Below are 22,424 nucleotides of genomic sequence, written 5' to 3' on the forward strand. Positions count from 1 at the left end.
GAATAATAAAGGATGCATAACAAATATAACAACATTTTTTATATGCATAACCTGTGATGCAGCAAGTCTAAACAATGCATAACTAGTCATGCATTTAATATTTGAACTGGATAATATGTTATGCATTGATTGGTTAAGGTGCATAACTTATTATGCATTCATATTTTTAAATAAGTTATGCACCTTAACATTTTAAAACTGTTATTTTAGAACTGCATAACCACACATGCCTCTTTCTCAGGCATCTGCATAAACCATTATGCACATCTTTTACCATGCATAATCTATCATGCACTACTAGTTAATACTACATAAACAAACAGTTGAATGCATAACATATTCTGCATATTTTTTAAGAAGGCACAATATGTTATGCATTTGTTTTTTTTAACAAGAATGATGTGTTTCACATACAAACAAGCAGGTAAATGATAAGAGAAGTTTATTAACTGATGCATAACATGAAAATGAAGGAATTCAACGCAACTTGTTTATAGACAACACATTGCTTATTAGATTCTTCTTCTTCCTCCTCTTCACTCTCGGATCTTTCGATTTGCTTCTTCTTCATCCTTTTCAGGTCTTTCTATTGTTTCGGTTCATGTATTTTTCTTTTCTTCCGATGATCAACAACTTGCCTCACTGAAACAGACCAAATCAATATTGAAACAAATCAATGACACCAATTAAACAATATATCACACAGAAGATACCACAAGCAAATCTTACCATCTTCGGCATCATTTGTATTATCATCCTCACTACCTGTATCATCACCCAATACTTCCTTTGGTGCAGCATTCTTTGCTTTCCTTTTTCCCTTAGTAGTTTTTTCAGGCCTAGGTGAACTAGGTGATACTTGAGGTGACACCTGATCTCTGCGACTTCCTTGACGGGGTTGCTTCAGGATCTTTTCAACACACAAATAAATAAGCTGTTCATATTAAGTTATGCAGTAACTTTGGTAAGCTTAGGTTATGCAGTAACTTTGGTAAGCAGAACCTGTTATGCATCTGTATAACATATTATGCACATTTTTCTACAGAATTTTGTTATGCAGATGAATCAAATACACACAAAGGAACGTAAATGCATACCCGCGAATTTTCTTTTCTTTTTCGCAGCGTCATGCTTTTCCTTGGTTCTTGTCTCCTTTTGTTGCTGGTCACCAGCAGTTTCCCCTTTTTGCTCTACTAGGTTATCATCATTAGCAGGCAAAAATGATGTTAAAATTTAAATAGATGAAAATTAAAAAGAAACACTTAAAAATGAGTGTTATGCATTGTTTTTTTTGTAAGCATAACCTGTCATGCATCTGCATAACAAGTTACACACATTAATTTGATGCTGCATACCCTTTCATGCATCTGCAGAACAAGTTATGCATATTTATTTATGCAGAATCACACATGAGAACTAATTATGCATACCTGAGACTTTCTTACTCTTCTTCAGAGCATCTCCCTTTGCCTTCATTTGCATCTCCTTCAGTGGTTTGTCACTATCAGTTTCTTCTTGTTCATCTTCAATATCAACAGGTAAAATCACATTGAGGAGAAAATTATGTTAAAATCGAAGAAGAATAAAGTGATAACTCAAAACAAATTATGGGTATTCGGGATGAAACTCTCACCAGAAACAGTTTTCTTTTTAGGTTTACTATTTTTTTCTGGTTCATCATCGGCAATTACTGTAACAAAATTTAAGATAAATTTTTTTTTGAAAATAAACAAAATCAAACAATAACAGATGAAGCTAATGATAAATCTCACCGGGTTTTTTCTGTTTCTTCGACTTCATTTTTCCTTCGGTTTTCCCTTCTTCATCTGAAGCATCAAGAAAAAAAATTAAAACCGAAAAATAAAATCAAATCAAATGTACCGAATGCATGCAAGAATAAGATCGATTAAACTAGTTTTAGTACCTAATTTCTTCTCTTTTGATTTCGGAAGACGTTTTTTTGTTGGTGTTTCATCCATTTTGGCTCTACTGAATTCTAGGGTTAAGGTTTTTTAGAGTTTGAAATTGATTTGTAGGGTTTGATCAACTTCAATCATCGGTTTTAAATGATTGATTTGTTTGAATGATGTAGAAGAAAATCTTTGCAGATCCGTTAGAGAGTTTATGGAGGAATAGGAATAGAGAAAGAAACTGGTGAGAAATGGATAAGGAATAAATGAGAAGAAGAGAAAAAAAACGGATGAGAGGAATAAATGTTCTGACCGTTTTCAGGAGTTAATAGAACTGCCCAGAACCGCTAAAGGATAATTGAGGAACTCTGCACGTTCTTAAGAATTTTAAATAATGTTGGGTGCGACTGTAGAGAAAAATAATTATTGACCTCGATAAGAAAAAAAAAATTCAAGACCTATACCTGATTTTCCCTTATTTTTTTTGGGCCTGCGCCTAATTTCCCCATCTAAGATTTCATTATGAAATTTGAGCTCATCAACTAGTTATCCCAACGTATATTTGATCCCGTGGAGCGAGAGCCAGCCGACCGGCAGGGCCAGTCCACGGCGAAGCTGTGAATTTTCCGATCAACGGTACAAATTTCAGGCAAGTTGGCACCAAGCCAACAACTCGTCAACTCGTGATCCATTCACCGACTAACTCACAAAGATGTAGCACCATAGATATTAGAGTCAAGACAGGTCTACTCTGAGCTCCTCGAAAAGCAAAATCAAAAATAAACATTATTTCCTCTTTTACAATCTTTTCCAGTTCCTTCTTCTTGCCCTAAACTCCCAGTTCTTATTTTCCCCAAAATTTGTAGATTCTCTGTAACATTCCTTCGAATTGATTCCTGGATTACTCCTTCAGTTACATCCAAGTCTTTATCCAGTAAGTTATTATTAGATACAATATTTTGTTCCTTTCCTTTTTTTTTTCTAATTTTTTTTTTAATTTTTTTTTTAATTTTTTTTTTTATTTAATTCTTGGATGGGATTTATTTTGTATGTATCAAAGATTATTTTGAATGATTTTTAACATTTAGTTTTATCAATTGTGGTAAATTGAAAGAAATTTGAGGAAATTTGACAGAAATTTGATGAATTTTGGAGAAATTGGATGAAATTGAAAAACCAGGTTTCATTATTTGCACTAGCTTTTTCTGTGTTCTCATTAAAATTTCCTCTCCCAGTGCTGTTCATGTGTACAAGAGTGGTCACATGATTCTGTGTTGCTAAAACTGTTGTATGTTCACAGACATTTAAACTGAATCTGTACACATATAGTTCAAATTGATATCGCAGGCCTTGGATAGGATTGATTTACTGTTTTTGAAGGTGATTCATAAGATTGATTTGAATGTTGCAGGTTTTGGCTACTGTACACTTTTCGGAGTTTATAAGTTTGGCTGCTATTATTCATTTTGCAAGACATCCAGTGTGTCAAACTAAGAAAGGTATGATTATAATCTTAATCTTTATTTGGTTAGAAACCGAGTTGCGTCATGTTTTATATGTATGAGTAGATACTTTGCTGAAACTGAAAGCTTTCACTAGTCGATGGAGTCCGCTGTTGGAAATTAATCAAATATTGCTTCTGTGAGCAGTAAAATGAAGCAACAAGAGAACAGTACAAAAGGTGTCACTAAAGAGAACCTTCCAGGGAGTGAACTTTGGACAGATGGGCTTATTTGTGCTTTTGAGTTTATTCGAGGGGCCAGGAAGCAGACAACTATCTCAAAACCTGGTTCCAGGACAAATCTTGATCGAAATATCAATGGCGAAGACCCCAAGCAAGTGCCTAACGGTACAACTAATTCTTCAGCTCATGGTGTCCAAAATATCGATCTTCTAGACTTTGAATCACTCATAAAGGTTGGGTCAGATGGAATTTCTTCTTCAGATAACCAAAAAATGGATAAACCTATAGGAAGTCATTGGGTACCAATTGGTTGGGATCGAATCGCTGAACTTGCCCAAACAGTTCAAGTTGATGGTGGATGGACCTCACAATCTATTGAGTTCATGGATGATGAGGATGATTTAACGGTTGCGGATGTTGCAGCTCCTTACTGGGAACGGGCAGCAGGGCCTACATGGTGGTGTCATGTGGTTGCTGGTCATAAATTCATTGATTCATGGCTAACCAATGCTCAGTGGTTACATCCAGCCATTAGTCTTGCCTTGAGAGATGAAAGTCGGTTGATCAGCGATCGCATGAAACACCTCTTGTACGAGGTTCCAGTTAGGGTTGCAGGCGGTGTATTGTTCGAGTTGTTAGGGCAATCAGCTGGTGATCCTTTTGTTGACGAAGATGACCTACCTATTGTACTTCGATCCTTTAAAGCACAGAACTTTTTAATATCTGTATTGCATGTTAAAGGAACTGCATCACACATTAATGTGTTGGGTATAACCGAAGTGCAGGAGCTTCTAGCCACTGGTGGTAGCAGTTTACCAAGAACAATTCATGAAGTAATAGCGCAGCTAGCTTGCCGCCTTTCTCGTTGGGATGATAGGCTGTTTCGCAAATCCATATTTGGTGCAGCAGATGAAATTGAATTGAAATTTATGGACAGGAGAAACCATGAGGATATGAATCTATTCAGTGTTATTCTCAATCAAGAAATCAGGAAGCTATCAAGACAGGTGATCAGGGTTAAATGGTCACTGCATGCTAGAGAAGAAATCATATTTGAGCTTCTCCAACACTTGAAGGGCAATGCAGCAAAAAAATTGTTGGAAGGAATTCGAAAGAATACAAGGGAAATGATTGAGGAGCAAGAAGCAGTTCGTGGTCGGCTCTTTACCATTCAAGATGTTATGCAAAGTACTGTCCGTTCATGGTTGCAGGATAAGAGCCTTCGTGTTACCCACAATTTGACCGTATTTGGAGGTTGTGGTCTTGTTCTTTCGATAATCACGGGATTATTTGGGATCAATGTAGATGGAATGCCCGGGGCTCAAAACACTCCATATGCATTTGCTCTTTTTTCTGGTCTCCTCGTCCTGTTGGGTATCATATTGATTGTAATTGGAATATTGTACCTTGGGTTGAAAAGACCCATCACTGAAGGACAGGTCCAAATAAGGAAGTTGGAGCTTCAACGACTTGTTAAATCATTCCAACATGAAGCTGAAACTCATGCACAAGTTAGGCAGGAGTTTACCAGAAATAACTTACCTCCAACTGCGTCGGATATGATTCCTGGAGCAGAGTATATACTAATCCACTGAAGATACGTGCCAGGTTTGGGAGCTGAGCTGTTTTGTCATTAACCCCGCCAACTTTTCAGCAATCAAAGTAGAGCGGTGTTTAACAGCATTCTCAATGGTATAATAACTACTAAGTTCGAAAATAATGATCAGGTGCTGACAAGTAGAAAATTAGGTCGTCAACTTTCTCTCCAGAAAAAAGGTCTTACTATTAACATGTTCTGTATTCATGACATATGTTTCTAAAAAAGAAAGATGTTTTTTATGTAATAAAAGTGATTCTGTTAGCTAAGCTAATACGTTTATGCAGCTTTATTTCAGGATACATAATTTTCAGATAACGTACGTTAAAGTTTCTGCTACCTGATTATCTTAATACTGCAGGATTCATAAGGATGTGATGAATTCTTTATGCTTGCAATACCTGTTAGTCCTCAGATTTTCATTTAATGTCTGGATGTACATTATGAAGGTACAATCTTGCTCTTGTGTGAAGTCTAGTATTTGTGGTTGATGCAACTTTTCAATTTCTTCTTTTGGTAATTTATGTAGTAGACTGGAATGGTAGTTTTCTTTGAGCCTGATAGGTCTTTAGTGCGGATAACCGTTAGGATCAGATCCCCTGAGCCTGGTCTAGAATAGGAATGTGTGTTCTTAAAAATTTCCAGGGAAAAAGCATTATCTATAAACTCACAGAACGCCAACTTCGTGGAACTAAAATCACAATTTTAGAAGAACATTGACAATCTTTTATTTAGGGCTACATTAGCATTCCGGTAAATGAGAAAAAACTGACTTACTTATGAATCAAGGCCAATTGGTACCCCTGGAAGCTGATTCTGTACAGAAGAAAGTTTGCTATTGCTGGGCCCGGAGAAAGTTGGTAAGTCATGTTTAATGCGGTTAAGCAAAACCAAGAGTATGAGTTTTTTTGTGCTGCTGCCAGTGGAATATCTTTCTTGCATCATTTCATCAGGTATTACCTAATGGTTACCAGCAGAATGTCATGTTTAGAACTTGTCTCTATGGCGAAATGCAATGTGCTTAAACATGATGTACAGTACCCTAAATGAAGCAGTTCAGCCTGGAGCCTGGAAGGTCGTACATGCTTCATCCATGAAACTTAGATTCAGTAAGCCATTGCAGTATAATATCCTGCTAAAACACAGGTTCAGCTAATTTTAGTTGCAGTTTTTCGCTGAAGACATCAAGAAAACTAGCGTATGTCATCATCTGCTTTAGTTGTAAAACTAACTAACAGGTACATTACATATATGTTTTGAGGAAAATTAGGAAGAAAAACAGTGCGTGTGCCGGGAGTCGAACCCGGGTCTATTGCTTGGAAGGAAATTATATCCTAACCGTTGGACTTCAATTACACTGACTCATAATGCTTTAATCTGTGCTATAATCTCTCCTCGTATATAATTGAAGCGGTCCGCGAGTTATAACCCCAAAAATGTCTCTATCCATCCACAAAAAACCCATAAAAACAAAAGTAATAAAAAATCCTAAAAAAACAAAAGCAACACAAAAATTCCAAATTTTAATATTGGTTTTATCAAATTTTATGATGAAACCAATATTGAAATTTGGGGTTTTTGTATCAATATTTAAAAATTTGAGGGTTTTTGTATCAATTTTGTTTACGATAGAGTTTTAATGGATCCCAACATTTGAGTGAGGTTTTTATACCACAAGTTTGGTCATCTTGGGTTTTTATGATTAGTTTTTAATTGAAGTCCACTATCTTTTCTAACAAATTATGACGCAAAACATTTAGAACCATTTTTTTTTGGGGACCATGGTTTTATTTTGGGTAAAGACATTAGAAGTAAATCTAAGTCACCCCTTATCTAGATATTTATATTAATACCTAAATTATCCTCCTGATTAATTTTGGGTAATGATTAGTTAGTGTTAATAATAGTTAGTATAATGATTAGTGAGATGATTAAGTTAAAGATAATTAGTGAGATTAAAAAGTCAAATGGTTTTTTTAAGGGATATTTTATAAAGTACCCCTGTTTTGAAATGTACACTTCAAAAGTACCCCCGTTTTTTACAAATTTTCTAAAGTACCCCGTTTTATTCAAAAGGCAAATTCCATCCAGTTAAGTGCTAGGTGGCAGTTATCTTTTCTATTAAAAGTCCTAATTTACACCTAACTACATCTCTTTGGTAGAGAGGATAATGATTCGATGATCCTGAAAGAGGGTGTAACGATCCTGAACTAGGCTCGACGAACCTGAAAGTGGTGTAACGATCCTGAACCGAGCTCGACTAACCGGAAAAATATTTTAGAAGATTGATTCTCCACCAACCAAAAACCCCAAGACACTTGGGAATGATGAACCCTTTCAGGGAATGATGAAACGAACCTGAAAATGATGACACGATCCTGAACCGAGCTCGAAAAATTGAAAAAATGACGTAGAAGGTAAACGTACTAACAAGTAAAGGGTAAAGAAGTAAACTTTAAAGAAAGTAAACAAGTGTTGACTAACTAGGATGGAAAACTAAACAGTTGGGGCACTTTAGAAAATTTCTAAAAAAAGGGGGTAACAAAAAAACGAGGTCAATAAAACGGGGGTACTTTATAAATTCTCCCTTTTTTTAAAAGAAGTAGAATTATTGAGAGAGTAAAGTTAAAGAAGATGAAGAAGGAAAACATGAAAAACGATGGATTTTACTAAACATAACCGGAGGAAGGGTATTTGAGTACCCAGGTATGCTTCAAACTTAGATAATGTTGGTTGAATTGCTCCAAATTTTCAAAAAACTGTAAATTTTTAGAGTAGATTTGGGCTTGTTCGGTTACCTTATGTGAAGAACAGGTTACCGAACTCATCTGAAAGTGTAGTTCGGTTACTTCTTCCAAACACGCGGGTTACCGAACTCGCTCTTTAATGGAGGTTTTAGTCGTTCGGTAAACAAACATGTTATCGAACTTTGTTTATAGGATTTACAGAGTAATGTTCAGTTGGTTCGCAAATTTTAACCCAACAACATATTTAATCGAACTCCACATGTATGCAATTAGTGAAGAGTTCAGCTTGTCAAGATTTTTTGCGAACAAACGAACAAAGTAGGCAAAGTTCGGTTAAATCATAACTCAACATACTGGGAAAAATAACACAGTTCGGTTACATCGTGTTTTTTTTTTGTATTATGGGTAGAGTTCGGTTACTAACTAGTTTTAGAATTTTTTGCGAACCAACCGAACACAATATATTGGTTTTAAATGAGGAGTTCGGTTAAAACTATTTTTTGCGAACCAACCGAACACAATATATTGGTTTTCAATGAGGAGTTCGGTTAAAACTATTTTTTGTGAACCAACCAAACTCGGAGTTCGGTTACGAAAAAATAAATTCGTGATAACCGAAGTGTTCTTCGTGTTCTTAGTTTCAGAATGTTCGGTTACAAAACTAGTTTTTTTTCTAAACCATTCCTAACCGAACATGCCACTTTAACTTCCATTTAAACCATATTTTGATGATTTCTACTCAATTTAGCCAATCATTTGATGATTTCTACTCAATTTACCCTATCAAAAAACGAATTAAAAACGATTGATGGGTTTTTCAATCGAACGAGGAACGTCAAGGAAAGAGAGAAGAAGAAGATAATGTTTTTTTTTTTCAAAACTAAAATTTTTCGATTCCCCTACGATTTTTGATTTTGATTTTGATTTTGATTAATAGATTTATTTATATTAGATGTATATGATTAGATTTGTTATTAGGTTAGTTTTAATTTAAATTAAAATAAAGGGTAAATGTGTATTTACCTAACTTTATGACACCTCTTATAAGTATATGGAGGTTGGACTAATAAGACCATGGTCCCCAAAAAAACCATGGCCCTAAAAAACCGTTCAACATTTAACTCATATGGGCTTGCACATAAAAGAGGAAGGTTGAATCTTTCAGTGAAGGAAAACAGTCGATCGCAACAAAGCAGCAGCTTTCAGAGTGACACTTCCTTTGACTTTGATTAGCTATTGAAGCCTTGTTCCAAACTATTTACTTCCTCCGTACCACATATATTAATGTGGCATTAATGTGTGTAAATATTCATTTTGGAAATAGGAATCTTCCTATCTAACGGGACAAAAAAAATCAAAATTCCACTTATATAATAGGTACGGAGGGAGTGGGATTGAAGTCTTCCAAGGTTATATGTTTGTGGAGACTGTATTGAATCCATTAAGAGAACCTTGACTTTGGCCGGGCGATTTTGACCAAAAGTCAAGGGTTTTGATTTTCTTCTGAGTTTGTTTGATTTTTGTTGTGTTCTTCATCATGGATGATGATGGACGATCTTGTTCTACAACTTTTCGGGTTTGTAGTTCGAAGATAGTTCGGTCTGAGTTTTTTACTAAGAAGAAGGAATTAATCCCTAATTCTTCTTTGAATTTTGCAAATCCTGGAGCGGATGAAGGGAAAAAGGTTGTTGATATTGTGTTTGATGATGTTGAAGAAGACCTTGCTCATTGTAAGGATCTAGGTATTGGTACTATTGTTGGTAGGAAACTACCTTATATGTTAGTGAATAACACTCTACAGAGGGATTGGAGAACAAAAGGGTTAATGCACATGACAATCCATGGTGAGTCTCTGTATGTTTTTCAGTTCGAGGATGAATCTGATCGTATTGCTGCTATTGAATATGATCCTGTTTATATTTCTCAGCAATTGTTTTTTTTTCCGTCCATGGCATCCTTTAATAGAGCAAGAAATTGCAGGGATGAAGTATATTCCTGTTTGTATTTATCTTAGGAAGGTTTCATTACATATGTGGAACTCTATAACTTTATTTAAGATTGCTGGTGTAATTGGATAACCAATAATGATGGATAAATTAACAGCTACTAGATCTAGGATGAGTTTTGCAAGGGTCTTGGTTGAAATTGATATAGAATGTGAGTATCCTGGTTCGGTTCCAGTATTTTATGAAGGGAACCATGTAGTGGATGTTGATGCTGAATAACCATGGAAAGCCCCTAAATGCTATGCCTGTAATTCTTTTGGTCATTTGTTGTTAAATGTCTGTGGATTAAAACAAAAATTGTCCTTGTGGAGGTTCCTAACCAGGATACTGTGTTGACTGACCAACAAGCTTGGGTGATAAAAAGTTCTAAAAAGTCAAATTCTAAGCTCATTATAGATACTTGAAAGAAGGATGATACTAATCCTGAACCTGTGAGTATGGAAGAAGGGCCTTACTTCTCCAAATGGCAATAAGGAAAATGTATACATGGAAGCGGAGTATAGTGGTATCCTGCCTGCTACAAGCAAGTTTGATTCCTTAATTGAGATATATAAGGTGACCAAACCTTCAATGGTGGATAATTCTTGGGTCCCTTCAAATCCAGCTGTTGCTTCTGGAGTTCAGCTTACTTCTGAGACTATTTCTAAGGATCATACTTATGTAAATGTTGGAGCATCAAAAGGTAAATTTTTCTCTAAGAGAAGTAATTCTTCAGTTTTATCTAAGCTTGATCCTAAGGGAGTGGAGCTTAAGAAACCTAGGCCTGTTAATAGGCCTCTTTCACTTTTAAACAATGTTTAAGGTTGGATGCTGGAATATTAGAGGGCTGAATGATCCTCTAAAACAACATGAAGTAGGTAGATTTATGAGTTTAAATAAATTATCCATGGTGGGTCTGGAAGAAACTCATGTTCAGGCTCGGAATAAGGATGTTATTAGGTTCTCTATAAATAAAAATTGGTGTTTCTTAGATAATTATAATAATGACAGTTCAGGTAGAATACCCTTGAAATGTCTGTTACTTTATTACATTCTGCCTCTCAAGCTATCTTTCTAGAAGTTACTACTTGTAGGAATCATAAGTTTGATGTTACTATTGTTTATGGTGATAATGATAGCACAAACAAAATTGCTTTATGGAATGACTTAGTTTCCTTTTCTGGTAGTTATGATCTCCCCTGGGTGGTTTTAGGGGATTTTAATGAAATCTTGAACTATAATGAGAGAATGGGTAGTCATAGTAATAACAATCCTTTTTCTTCAATGATTTTATTCATTGTGTTGAGGGTTCCCAGCTGTTTGATCTTCCTTTATCAGGTGATTTCTATACTTGGTCGAATAAGCAGATTGGCCCTGGTAAAATAGTTTCAAAGATAGACAGAGTCTTGGCTAACATTGAATGGGTGTCTGTTTTTACTCAATCTAAAGATGATTTCTTAGCTCCTGGCGTGTTAGATCATTCTTCTATGGTTGTCTCTGTGTATGAGAAGCGTATTCATGGCCCTCCTCCTTTTCACTTCTTTAATTATTGAACTTATGAACCAGATTTTCTAGATATTTTGAGAAGTCTTTGGGTAGAGAAAGTAAATAGGAACCATATGTTTATTCTTGTTTCTAAGTTGAAGAAGGTGAAACAGCGATTAATTACGTTAAGAAGAGAAAGGTTTTCTAATGTTTCTGAAGCTGTGGATGACGCTGAGTGAGAAATGACAAATGTCCAAGCTGTTATTCAAACTAATCCGTTAAGTGCTAGTGTTGCTGCTGAAGAGAAGAGTGATGTGTGAAATTATGCCAGACTTGTGAGGCACGAGGAATCCATTCTCAAGCAAAAATCAAGAGTTCAGTGGATGGATTTGGGAGATTCAAACACTCAATTTTTTCATAGTACTGTCAAGGATAGGAGATGTAGAAATAATATGTTGTCCTTAAAGAATGCTAATGATGACAAAGAAATTGTTCTTGAATGTACTTCGTTTTTCTCTAATTTATTTGAAGGTAGTGGTTCTCCTGGTATTAATGACCTTGCTTCTGATTTTATTCAATTTTCTAAGGTTGTTAGTGCTGAGGATGCATCTAGCCTTATTAACCCAATCTCTAAGGATGAAATTGTTCATGCTTTGTCATGCATTGGATCTAGTAAGGTTCCGGGTCCTGACGGCTTTACAAGCCATTTTTTCAAAGTGTGATGGTCCATTATTAAACCTGATTTCATCAGAGCTACTCAAAATTTCTTTACTAGCTTTAGATTGGTCGGGAGGTAAATAGCACTTTCTTAACTTTAGTGCCTAAAATTGATAATCCTTCTACTGTTGTTGATTATAGACCTATCTCGTGTTGTAATGTTATATACAAATGCATAACTCTTATATTTCCCCTGAATTGTCCTTTCAAGGAAGTCACCCTTAACCATTTCAGTTGGGCTCCTCGCATCCTGTTATGCAACAATCAGTGCTATCGTGATCTTGCTTCCTCTGCCTATATGGCTTATGGTCGCGACCCTTGGTGGGGTTTCTTTGGGACCAGGTGTATCCAATCTAGGAAATCCTTTTACTCCACTGATCATGTTTCTACACCCCATACCGGAGAACTTATTCGCTGAGTGGTTCGTTCTCAGTGTCCTCCAATGGCTGGGATTTTATTTCACCCCAATATAGTGACATCACCAGGGTTTCCCAATATGACGCGCTGTAGGGATTATGGTCGCCTCTTGCAAGATCGTGATAAATGTCGTCGCACGATCAAGCGAACTAAGTTGACACACGCCAGTATCGGGTACCCCAGCCTCCCTAAATAGAGGTTTTTTAATAGTAAATTGTTTCCCCTATTGAGGTATTACAAAATAGTTTCTCGGACCTTGTTTTCGTTATTGACTTGTTCACTCTGGAGAAGCGCGTCACATTCATTGTAAAATTTTCTCTGTTACATTGTATGCTTCTTCGCCCTTGGTATGTCATTCGCTCATGGGTAATACTTCTTGAGATACAGGCTGTTCCAGGGATGAGTGAGTGTATTCTTTCCATCTTGATCGACGAGTTCGTAATCTCCATTTCCAACGATGCTTTTGACAATATAAGGTCCTTCCCAGTTTTTTGTGAGTTTTTCTCTCTGACTCCTTCTGATACGATGGTATCTCGCGTAATACCATTTCTACTGCTTGAAAGTTTCTAGGTTTGACTTTTTTGTTTTATTCTCTTGATAATCTTCGATGATAGTTGACCATGAGCTGTAATGCGATCTCTCTGTTTTCTTCGACGTCTCGAGCTTGGATAATAAGAGGTATGTATTTAAATTCTTCTCCCAAGATTTTTGTTTGGTGGTTGGTATCAAGACTTCTGTTGGCAATACTACTTCAACTCCATAAGTCAAGCAGAATGGAGACATTCCAGTGGCTTCGCGCCTGGTTGTATTATACACCCATAAAGTATTGTGAAGTTGTTCTCACCATCCTTTGTGGTGTCCATCTAGTTTCTTCTTTACTATGTCAGCCAAGGTCTTGTTTGTTGCCTCTGCGTTACGATTGCTCTGAGGGTAGAGTGGAATTGATTTCCCGCTCTGGATTTTGAATGCATTAAGCAGCATGGCTATGTTTTGACTTTCAAACTGTTTTCCATTATCTGATACCAGCTGCACCAAGATTCCAAATCGGCATATGATCTGCTCAAATATGAATTAGAAGACATCGTTATCCCTGATATGTTGGGTCGTTCTGGCTTCAACCCACTTCGTGAAATAATCTGTGGCCACAATCAAGAATATCCTATGTCGGCTTCCTGGTACAAGGGGTCATGAAAAAGCGGTGGTACAACAACCACACCCAATATTTCGCTTAGCAATCTATATGGACAAACTCCAATACACTTTTAAGAGAATCAACAAGACTCAATCTATTAAAAGTATATCAAACAGTTAGATTATCTCAATCTATCGATTTGATCTATACTCAAGCAAATAGAAATCTGCGAGTCTTTATCAAATACCAGGGAGATAACTTGGATGTTACCAAAGACCAATATCCAAGTGTAAATCAATTTAAATCAACAACCAAAGGTCGGATATTCTAATTGATTGAACTTAACACACAACCTGTGATATTTCAATTATAAAGATAAACAATATAATGCGGAAATAGAAATAACACAGACACCAGAATTTTGTTAACGAAGAAACCGCAAATGTAGAAAAACCCCGGGACCTAGTCCAGATTGAACACACACTGTATTAAGCCTCTACAGACACTATCCTACTAAAAACTAACTTTGGTATGAACTGTAGTTAAACCCCAATCCATCTCCCATTAATCCAAGGTACAGTTGCACTCCCTACGTCTCTGATCACAGCAAGATACTACGCACTTTATTACCAATTGATAACCCGGACTTATATTCCCGAAGAAAAGCCTAGAATTATCAATCACCTCACAATAATCTTAATCGACGCGACGAAAGAAGAAGATATTTCGGAATCACGAACGATGAGACGGAGATGTTTGTGATTACTTTTATTTCTTGCGTATCGGAGATATCAATCTCAATCCAATCTTTGCAATTGTACTCGTACGATAGAAACAACAAGATCAGATCACACAACTACGAGAAAATAGTATCGGTCTGGCTTCACAATCCCAATGAAGTCTTTAAGTCGTTAACCTGGTTTTTAGGAAGAAACCAAAGGTTAAAGGAGAATCGACTCTAGCACATACAACTAGTATCACACGTAAGGTGTGGGGATTAGGTTTCCAAGTTGCTAGAGTTCTCCCTTATATGGTTCTTCAAGTCAGGGTTTGCAATCAATGTAAGCTTGGTAACAAAGCATTCAATATTCGCCGTTAGATGAAAACCTGATTAGATTCAAGCTAATATCTTTCAACCGTTAGATCGAAAACTTAGCTTCTTACACACAAATGAAATGCATGTTTCTAGGTTTGTGTAACCGTACCCAAACATGTACATTTGTTGGTTCAACAATAATTAACCAAATGGTTAGCCATATGATCACTTTCATATCAACCATATTCTTCTTCACGATAACTAGTTCAAATGACTCAAATGAACTAGTTAGATAGTTGTTCAATTGCAAGGAAATCTTATGTAACTACACAAGACACAATTGAAGAAAAAACGATTTGATTCACTTGAATCGGTTCATGAACTTTTTATAGCCATGGTTTGAAAAATGCATTCCTTAGTTTATATAAGTATAAGTTAAAAAACAATCGTCTTTAGATATAACCTAATTCAAGTTCTCAGACTTAAGTTCCCGGAAGGAGTTCTCAAACTCCAGCCGATTTTCTCGGGTCGAGAACTCCCGCCAGTTCGCGGACTGGGTTCACGGCTCTTGTTCCGGTTCTCTTGATCAACAAATTTCGCAAACTTTGGTTCAAGGAATAAGGACTTATACATTTATGTGTTTCCACAACAATGATTATATCCACCATTGGTTATATAATCTAAACTCTCATTTCAATCATTGAAACATTCTTAGAGGACGTTATATAGTTGTTATTCACAAACCGTTTTTTGTCAAAGAAATTTTCAAAGTGATTGAAACATAACATGAATTTTGTCACTAGGTAAAGATGAACTTGGTTAAAGCGAAAGTTTACAAACACATATTTCGAGAAATAGATAGGCGAGATATACTCGGCTCGAAATAGCAAATGTGTATAATCAAAGTCTATATAGCAAAACGACTTTTGTCTCAAAATAGGAGATAGAATAGATAGACTTTTGAGTGATAGATAAGTTCAAGTCTCCACATAACTTTTTGTCGATGAAGTTCCACCAGTTCCTTGAGTAGTTCTTCGTCTTGTATGATGATCCGCCGTGGAGTTCTTGAGCTCAACTACACTTTCTATCCTAGTATGAGACTTAGCTATAGTAGACTAGAAATCAAGACTTATAGTTTTGATCACTAACATTGACAAACATGCTTGAGATAGCAACGCATGAGAGTTCGACCGAGCAATGCTCTAACGGGTCCTACTATATCCAAACCCTATTTGGCGAATTGACAAACACTTAGGACGTAATTCAAGGTTCTTCCGGGCGCATGGATACACTTTCCACATCTTTGACATTCTTCGCACTTCGTGTCGATATCCCTTGCATCTTCGTTCATATGTGACCCGTAATAACCTTGTCCTCTGGTTTTGAGTGCTAAGGATTTAGTCCCACTATGCAGAGTTGTCCATGCTTGACCGCGAGATCTACTCGTTCTGCGATTAGTGATCTTTCATTTTCCTTCCACTGGGCAAGCCTTTCTTTGCATTTTTATATGCTGATGCTCGTTCTTCCCCTGTCATCTGATGCATGAATTTTCCCAGATATTTATCTATTATTTCTTCTTATCCATCGTAGATTCCTTCTGGCAAAAGTTCTTTCAACCACTTCTTCTCTTTTTCCTCCAGTTAACACTTCTCCTTTGCGATGTTATTTGACAACCATTTTATGGTGTAAATCTCGTCATTTGAACGTCCTGTCTCTACTAAACTTTTCCAATAATCGAGAGATTAAAATGGAGATGAAGTGAGGCCAAAACTATAATGAACTAAAGTGATTCTCTTCTTAACAACTTCACAGGTGAGGACAAATCCTCCCTGTTTCTAGCGCCAAAATATAGTTGCGGAAAATCCCACAACTACACCCAATATAATGATAATAACACAAATCCTAAGTCATTTAGATCCATTAAAACATTAATGATATTATGCACCACTTTGACACTAATATGATCTTCACAAACGTTTTTTATTTAGTATATGATGTTATTACAAGAGATTCAAGGTGAGTTTTCATACAACAATGGAGAGACACAAGATGAAAGTAGAGTACCAACTTGTTCTTCTCTTGGTGGTTTACTTACTTAATCACTGAACCTATCCTCTCTCTACAGTTTGAATCCTTATATAGGCAAATGTGCTGTTAGAAGACAACCATGTTCACGTGCAAGATCTCTGACCGAGGGATTCCTTCTCGGTTTGTCTTTTTCGTCAGGCTTTTGAGAACTGTCCCTGTCATGTCGCACTGATGCTTTCTTCTTCGCGTCCTTCTATCTTGGGGTGGTTGTCGCCTAGTTCCCATCGTGTTTCTGTTCTTCGTGCTCTTTCTTTTCACCCGTGTGATCATCCTTCGCGGTATTTGTTAGTAATTATCGTCTCTTTGTGCTTATCGTTAATTTTAGGTGAGGCGAGGTTGTAGTTATATCTTGTGCGGTATTTCGCCCTACAAGTATATCCCTAGCATCCTCATTGTTTAGCTGCGATTGTTTGGATTCAATAAAATTTTATATCTTTGGAAAGACAAGAACATTTGGATTTCAAGATGATGATGATCAGTACTTGTAGGAATCTGTGTTGGAAACAAAGCACTATAATCAAATCACACAAAGAAACCGCTGAGTCGCGTACTAGGTCGCTATCTTTAAGGTGTTTCGCGACTCTGCCTCTTGATTGTGCTAGCAGTCAGTTTTTTTGTCGAAACCCTATGGGATAAAACAGCTTATCTCTTTCGATTTCTCTGCACTGAGAAATCGAATCAATAATAACTCTTTCAACAACACTTGCTCAGAAAACTTGACGAAATAAAAATAACGTTCTTTTTTTTCTCTTCCAGAAACCAGTTTTTTTTTTATAATCAAAAAGAATCAATGGAATTAATGGAAAATTAATTTTCGATTAAATACCAATTAAATTTCTTTGTAACAGCAAAAAAACGGCCGTATTAAAATTTCAACATTAACTGTAATTAATCATGATATAATTATCTTAATACGTTTTGAAAATTTAAGTTAAAAACAGCAAAAAAATTGTTTCTGGATCAGCAGACCTCCCAGACCCCCAAGGCCCCGCTCCCGGACTAATGTAATATAATATATAGTATATACCCTACTGAAATTGTGTGGGGTGGGAATTGAACCCATGCCTATAGTGTGGGAGCTCAAAACAATGCCACCATACTATCTCTCTAACTTTGGCATATTATTACAAAACTATGTTTTTAAATATATACCCCAACAATCTGAAATGTGTATCACTAATTTATATGGTGATATTTGTAGTGTTGGTCAGTGAGGATTTATTTCAAATAGCCGTTTTTAAGCCAATCCACGCCTCGGTAAAGAATGATATATCAGGAGGAGTTAACTAAACATTTATTGCAAATCAAAAAAATACAGATTTCGGAGACCACAAATTAACATATGTTTCTGAATTCCATGGAAGTTTTAGATGAATTTATGGGGTACGAGTGTACGACATTATATTGGTGTAAAATGTGGTGGACTGATGCAGATGAAAAATATGTTGAAGGTAGTTATGCGATTTACAAGAATCATGTTGTTCGGGCTTGAAAAGTCATGGTCTTTTGGGGGCTGTCAACGGATGCCAAATAGTCCATCAAATATTTATATAAATGACTAATATGACCCCTCACTGATTTTACATAATAAACTTGATTATGTTACTAGTTAATCATGATTAGCTAATTAATCAACACTAATTCATTTCCTTAAGTTAAGTGTTGAATTTGAAAATCAAAACAAAAAAAAACATAGGGAAGAGAAGAAGAGGGAAGAAAATTGGGGAAAGAAAATGAGAATTAGTGATTGAAGCAAAACTTTTGATGTAGGTGAACCCTCATCTTCAAAATACGATAACATATTAATACCCATCAACAACGATCAGTTCCTTGCTGATTTTTCACAAAATCATGAAATTTATTTTCAAACTAAAAATAACCCTTATGAACCCTACTATCGAAGGACCAACCCAAGAAGAAGAAGAAATCTAAGAAACAATTGCTCAATATTACCAGGTATACCTTTATTCTAACTCCTATTTCAGTTTTGAAGCTAAGAGTTTCGATTTTTTCCTCCGAAAACCGTAGGTTTCCAGCCGCCAGGTACAATCACGTCTGGGAAACCATGAACTCCTGGCCGTTATTGAGTTATACGGCTCACAGTTCATGAACTCCTAGCCGTTACTAAACCTTACAGATGGAACGATGGAAAATTCCTAGCCGTAACTAGTCAATTACGGCCAGGTATTTTCTACGTGCATGGGAAGCATTTAATATTGTCGGCGGCGGTTAGGTTTCCTGTCCGAAAATATTAAATGCTATTTAATACTTGCGGCGCCGGTTGGGTTACCCAGCCATAACGAATTTTACGGCTCGTTTTTTAGAACGTAAGCTGACTCCTCCAGTTACAGGAAACTATACGTCTTGGTATTCCTGGCCGTAAATGGTTTACGGTTAGGAAAAATACTTTTCGACCCAGCGTGTACACTTTGACGTCTGGAATATCACTCTTGAACCCAACCGTTCCTCTGTGTTTAAATTAAATTTTTTTATATAATGTTATGAATGTCATTTTATTATAGATTGCACCGTACATTCCGGTGGAAGATAAAGAGGTGGTTATGGAAGATCAAGAGGTGGTTATTGAAGAGTAAGAGGTGGTTATGGAAGATCAACCCCCACCTGTGCAAGTTTCCGAGGACACCAGTGCTCACTATGCAAACAACTATGAGTGGGAAGATAAGAAAGATGCAAAGTTGTGGGATCGATCACAAGGGTTGAAAAAGATGTGCATCATAGTCCAGAATAAACAAGTTACAGACAAGAGATTTCAAATGGTTTGCGAATGTAGTGGAAAGTATGAGAGCCACTGGAAAAAGGGTAGTGAGTATAAACCAAAAACTGCGAGGAAGAAGGGAATACATAATACGAAGAAGACCGGATGCCCTTTTAAGCTTAAATTTAAATTTAACGACGACAACAAAATGTGGTATATGGAAAAAGTCGTCTCGGCTTATCATAATCATCCTATTCCGGAAAGTTTGATCAACCATCCTTATTCGACAAGGCTTAACCCTTTAGAAAAGGATTTAGTACGCGTGTTGAGTAAAAGACGCACAAGACCTATTGATATTCTTAGTGGCGTCAAGGTGTTAAATCCCCAAAACTCATCCTCATTGGAAACTATCTATAAAGAAAAAAAAAATTTAGAAAAGAGTCATGGGAAGAGAGAGTGGTTATGCAAAAATTATTGTTTTTGTTTGAGGAGGCAAAGTACTCTATCGCGTATGACAGGAATGAAGAAAACGAAGTGGAATATCTTTTCATCGCGAATCCGGAATGTGTACAATTGGCAAGATGCTTTAATCAAATTCTTTTTATGGATTGCACGTATAAAACGAACAAGTACAACATGCCGATATTAAACTTTGTTTGGCAAACATCTACCAAGTCGACATTTACCGTTGCGTTTTGTTTCTTGAAAGACGAGTCGAAGGAAAGTTATTTGTGGGCATTGCAAAAGGTCAAGTTATTGTATCAAGAAGGTTCTACTCCTACGGTGGTGATTGCAGATAAGGAGCAAGCATTGATGTGGGCCATACCACGTGCTTTCCCCTACGCGCGTCATCATCTTTGCACGTTTCATATATGGAACAATGTTCAAACTAATTGCAAGAGGGTTATATGGCAAGCAAAGAAGACCGAAAATGGAGAGGATCAAAAATCTACTGTTGGAGATACAACAAGATGAGAAAGAAAAGTTTGAGATGAATGACAAGATAGCCGAGGTGCTTTGGGTGGATTTTGAAGGTGATTGGGAACCACTAATATGGTCCCTCACGCAACCATTATATTTACAAAGGGAGCGTTTTTTAATGGAAAAATGGTCAACCTACCCTGATGTTATAACATATTTGAAGAACGAGTTATTGGATCCCCACAAAGAAAAGTTTGTTAGTGCATGGGTAAACCGTTATAGACATCATGACAATCAAGCCACAAGCACGGTGGAGTCGGCTTACTATCGGTTCAAGACTAAGTTAAATGGTTGTGATGCTGGATTCGTTGTTGCTTTTGAAGCTATGGTTGAGTATTTCAAGCGTGATATCGATAGAATTAAAGGGGCTTTTGAAAAGAGCTGATCTAGACTCGTTACCGACTACCAGGATAGCCCTTGGCTATGGGGAATAAGTTTATATGTTTCTCAATGGGAAATCCTAAAAATGATAACAGAAGTGGAGGCTTGGGAGGAACACAATTTTTCACCGGTAATGATATGTAATTGTCCAATTAAATCGGCTTTGGGGCTCCCATGTAGGTATTTAATAACAAATTATCTCACAAGGATGATTCTGATTGAAGATATAGATCCATTTTGGCAACAAATAACATTTAAAGATCCATCACCAAATCAAGGTCTTGGGGAAGTATTTTGCGACGCGGAGGTACACAAGGAACTTTTTGATAAGTATGCTTCTTTACTACCGGCGCAAAGACAACTTTGGTTGTATGAATTACGGAGATTCAACCGTCCATAGACTAGACAAAATATTATAGAAACTCAGAAGGGGAAGGGAAAGGGTAGGCCTTCGAACAAAACACCAAAGAAACAAGAAAGGGCAGAAGCTAAGACAAAGGTTCAAGAAGGTCCACAATTGACTCCTTCAATGCGAAGAGATCCATGTGCTTATGAGAAGTTGAACTAATTGTACAAACTTAAAAGAAAGGAAATGGAAAAATATGGACCAAGCGGAGATAGTGAAATGAAGGGAAAACGCCGCAAGAAGAATGTGGTTGTTGCATCAAGTTCAAAAAGAAAAGTTGATAGTGCAGTCAAAATTAAAGACCATGTTGTTCCATCCCAACAAGGTTCAACAACCAAAGAAGCTGGTAATGTCCAAAGAAAGGTTGTTGGTGCGGTTGGTATTAAGCAATTAGCGAGAAGCCGAGGTAATGATGTCAAAGGAAAAGCACCAATGGTCGAACCATCGCTAATCACCCCACAAAGAGTTGTTAGTAACCTCGATGGTGCGAAAGAGACGGTCTTCTTGGATGTAGGTCTGATGAAATCACCCCCTATAGATGAGGAAGGTAATTATATCCAACCTACTTACATGATATACAAAAATTACATGCACTTTTTACCACATTTTATTCATAACTACGTCAAGTCCACCGACGATGTTGAGGGCGACGGAAATTGTGGTTACCATGTGTTCGTAGATCAACTTGGACCTTTTGAGCAGGCAAAAGTTTAGTGTGACGACCAAATTACTTCTATTAGGCAAAAGTGTTTGCTTGAACTACGTGGTTTCCCCGATTTCTACAAGCCAGTGATGAGATTCGAAATAAATGACACGGAGGCGATGCTAAACGAGGAGTTCAAAGCATTTGAACGGCGTTTAATGGGTAACAAGTGTTTGACAAGTGAATATTGGATGAGAATGCCAATATGTGGCCATCTACTTGCCAACGCATTACATTGCGTTATTCGTTCCATCTCCTATGCAGATAGTGCTACATACGCACCAACAAGACGTGTTTTTACCGAAGAAGAATCTCTGAAGATAGTCATCATGGGGTTCGTGAGCATGAACCATTATATCGGCCTCCAATTGAAAGATGGATGCCCATTACCTCCATTAAGGAAGGTAGGCGGATGTGACGGCGAAATACCAATGACTTG

At 36.8% G+C, this 22,424-nt stretch overlaps 1 protein-coding gene across 1 annotated transcript; it reads left to right on the forward strand.

Moving 5' to 3' along the window:
- The first annotated feature begins 2,650 nt into the window (after positions 1-2,650).
- On the forward strand, positions 2,651-5,477 carry LOC113340237. Its single transcript, XM_026585447.1, has 3 exons — positions 2,651-2,844; positions 3,322-3,409; positions 3,560-5,477. The coding sequence occupies exon 3, from the start codon at positions 3,564-3,566 to the stop codon at positions 5,187-5,189; it is 1,626 nt and encodes a 541-aa protein (XP_026441232.1). The 5' UTR covers positions 2,651-2,844; positions 3,322-3,409; positions 3,560-3,563; the 3' UTR covers positions 5,190-5,477.
- Positions 5,478-22,424: the final 16,947 nt, after the last annotated feature.

Source organism: Papaver somniferum, unplaced genomic scaffold, assembly GCF_003573695.1.
Source record: "Papaver somniferum cultivar HN1 unplaced genomic scaffold, ASM357369v1 unplaced-scaffold_21, whole genome shotgun sequence".
Classification (NCBI taxonomy): Eukaryota; Viridiplantae; Streptophyta; class Magnoliopsida; order Ranunculales; family Papaveraceae; genus Papaver; species Papaver somniferum.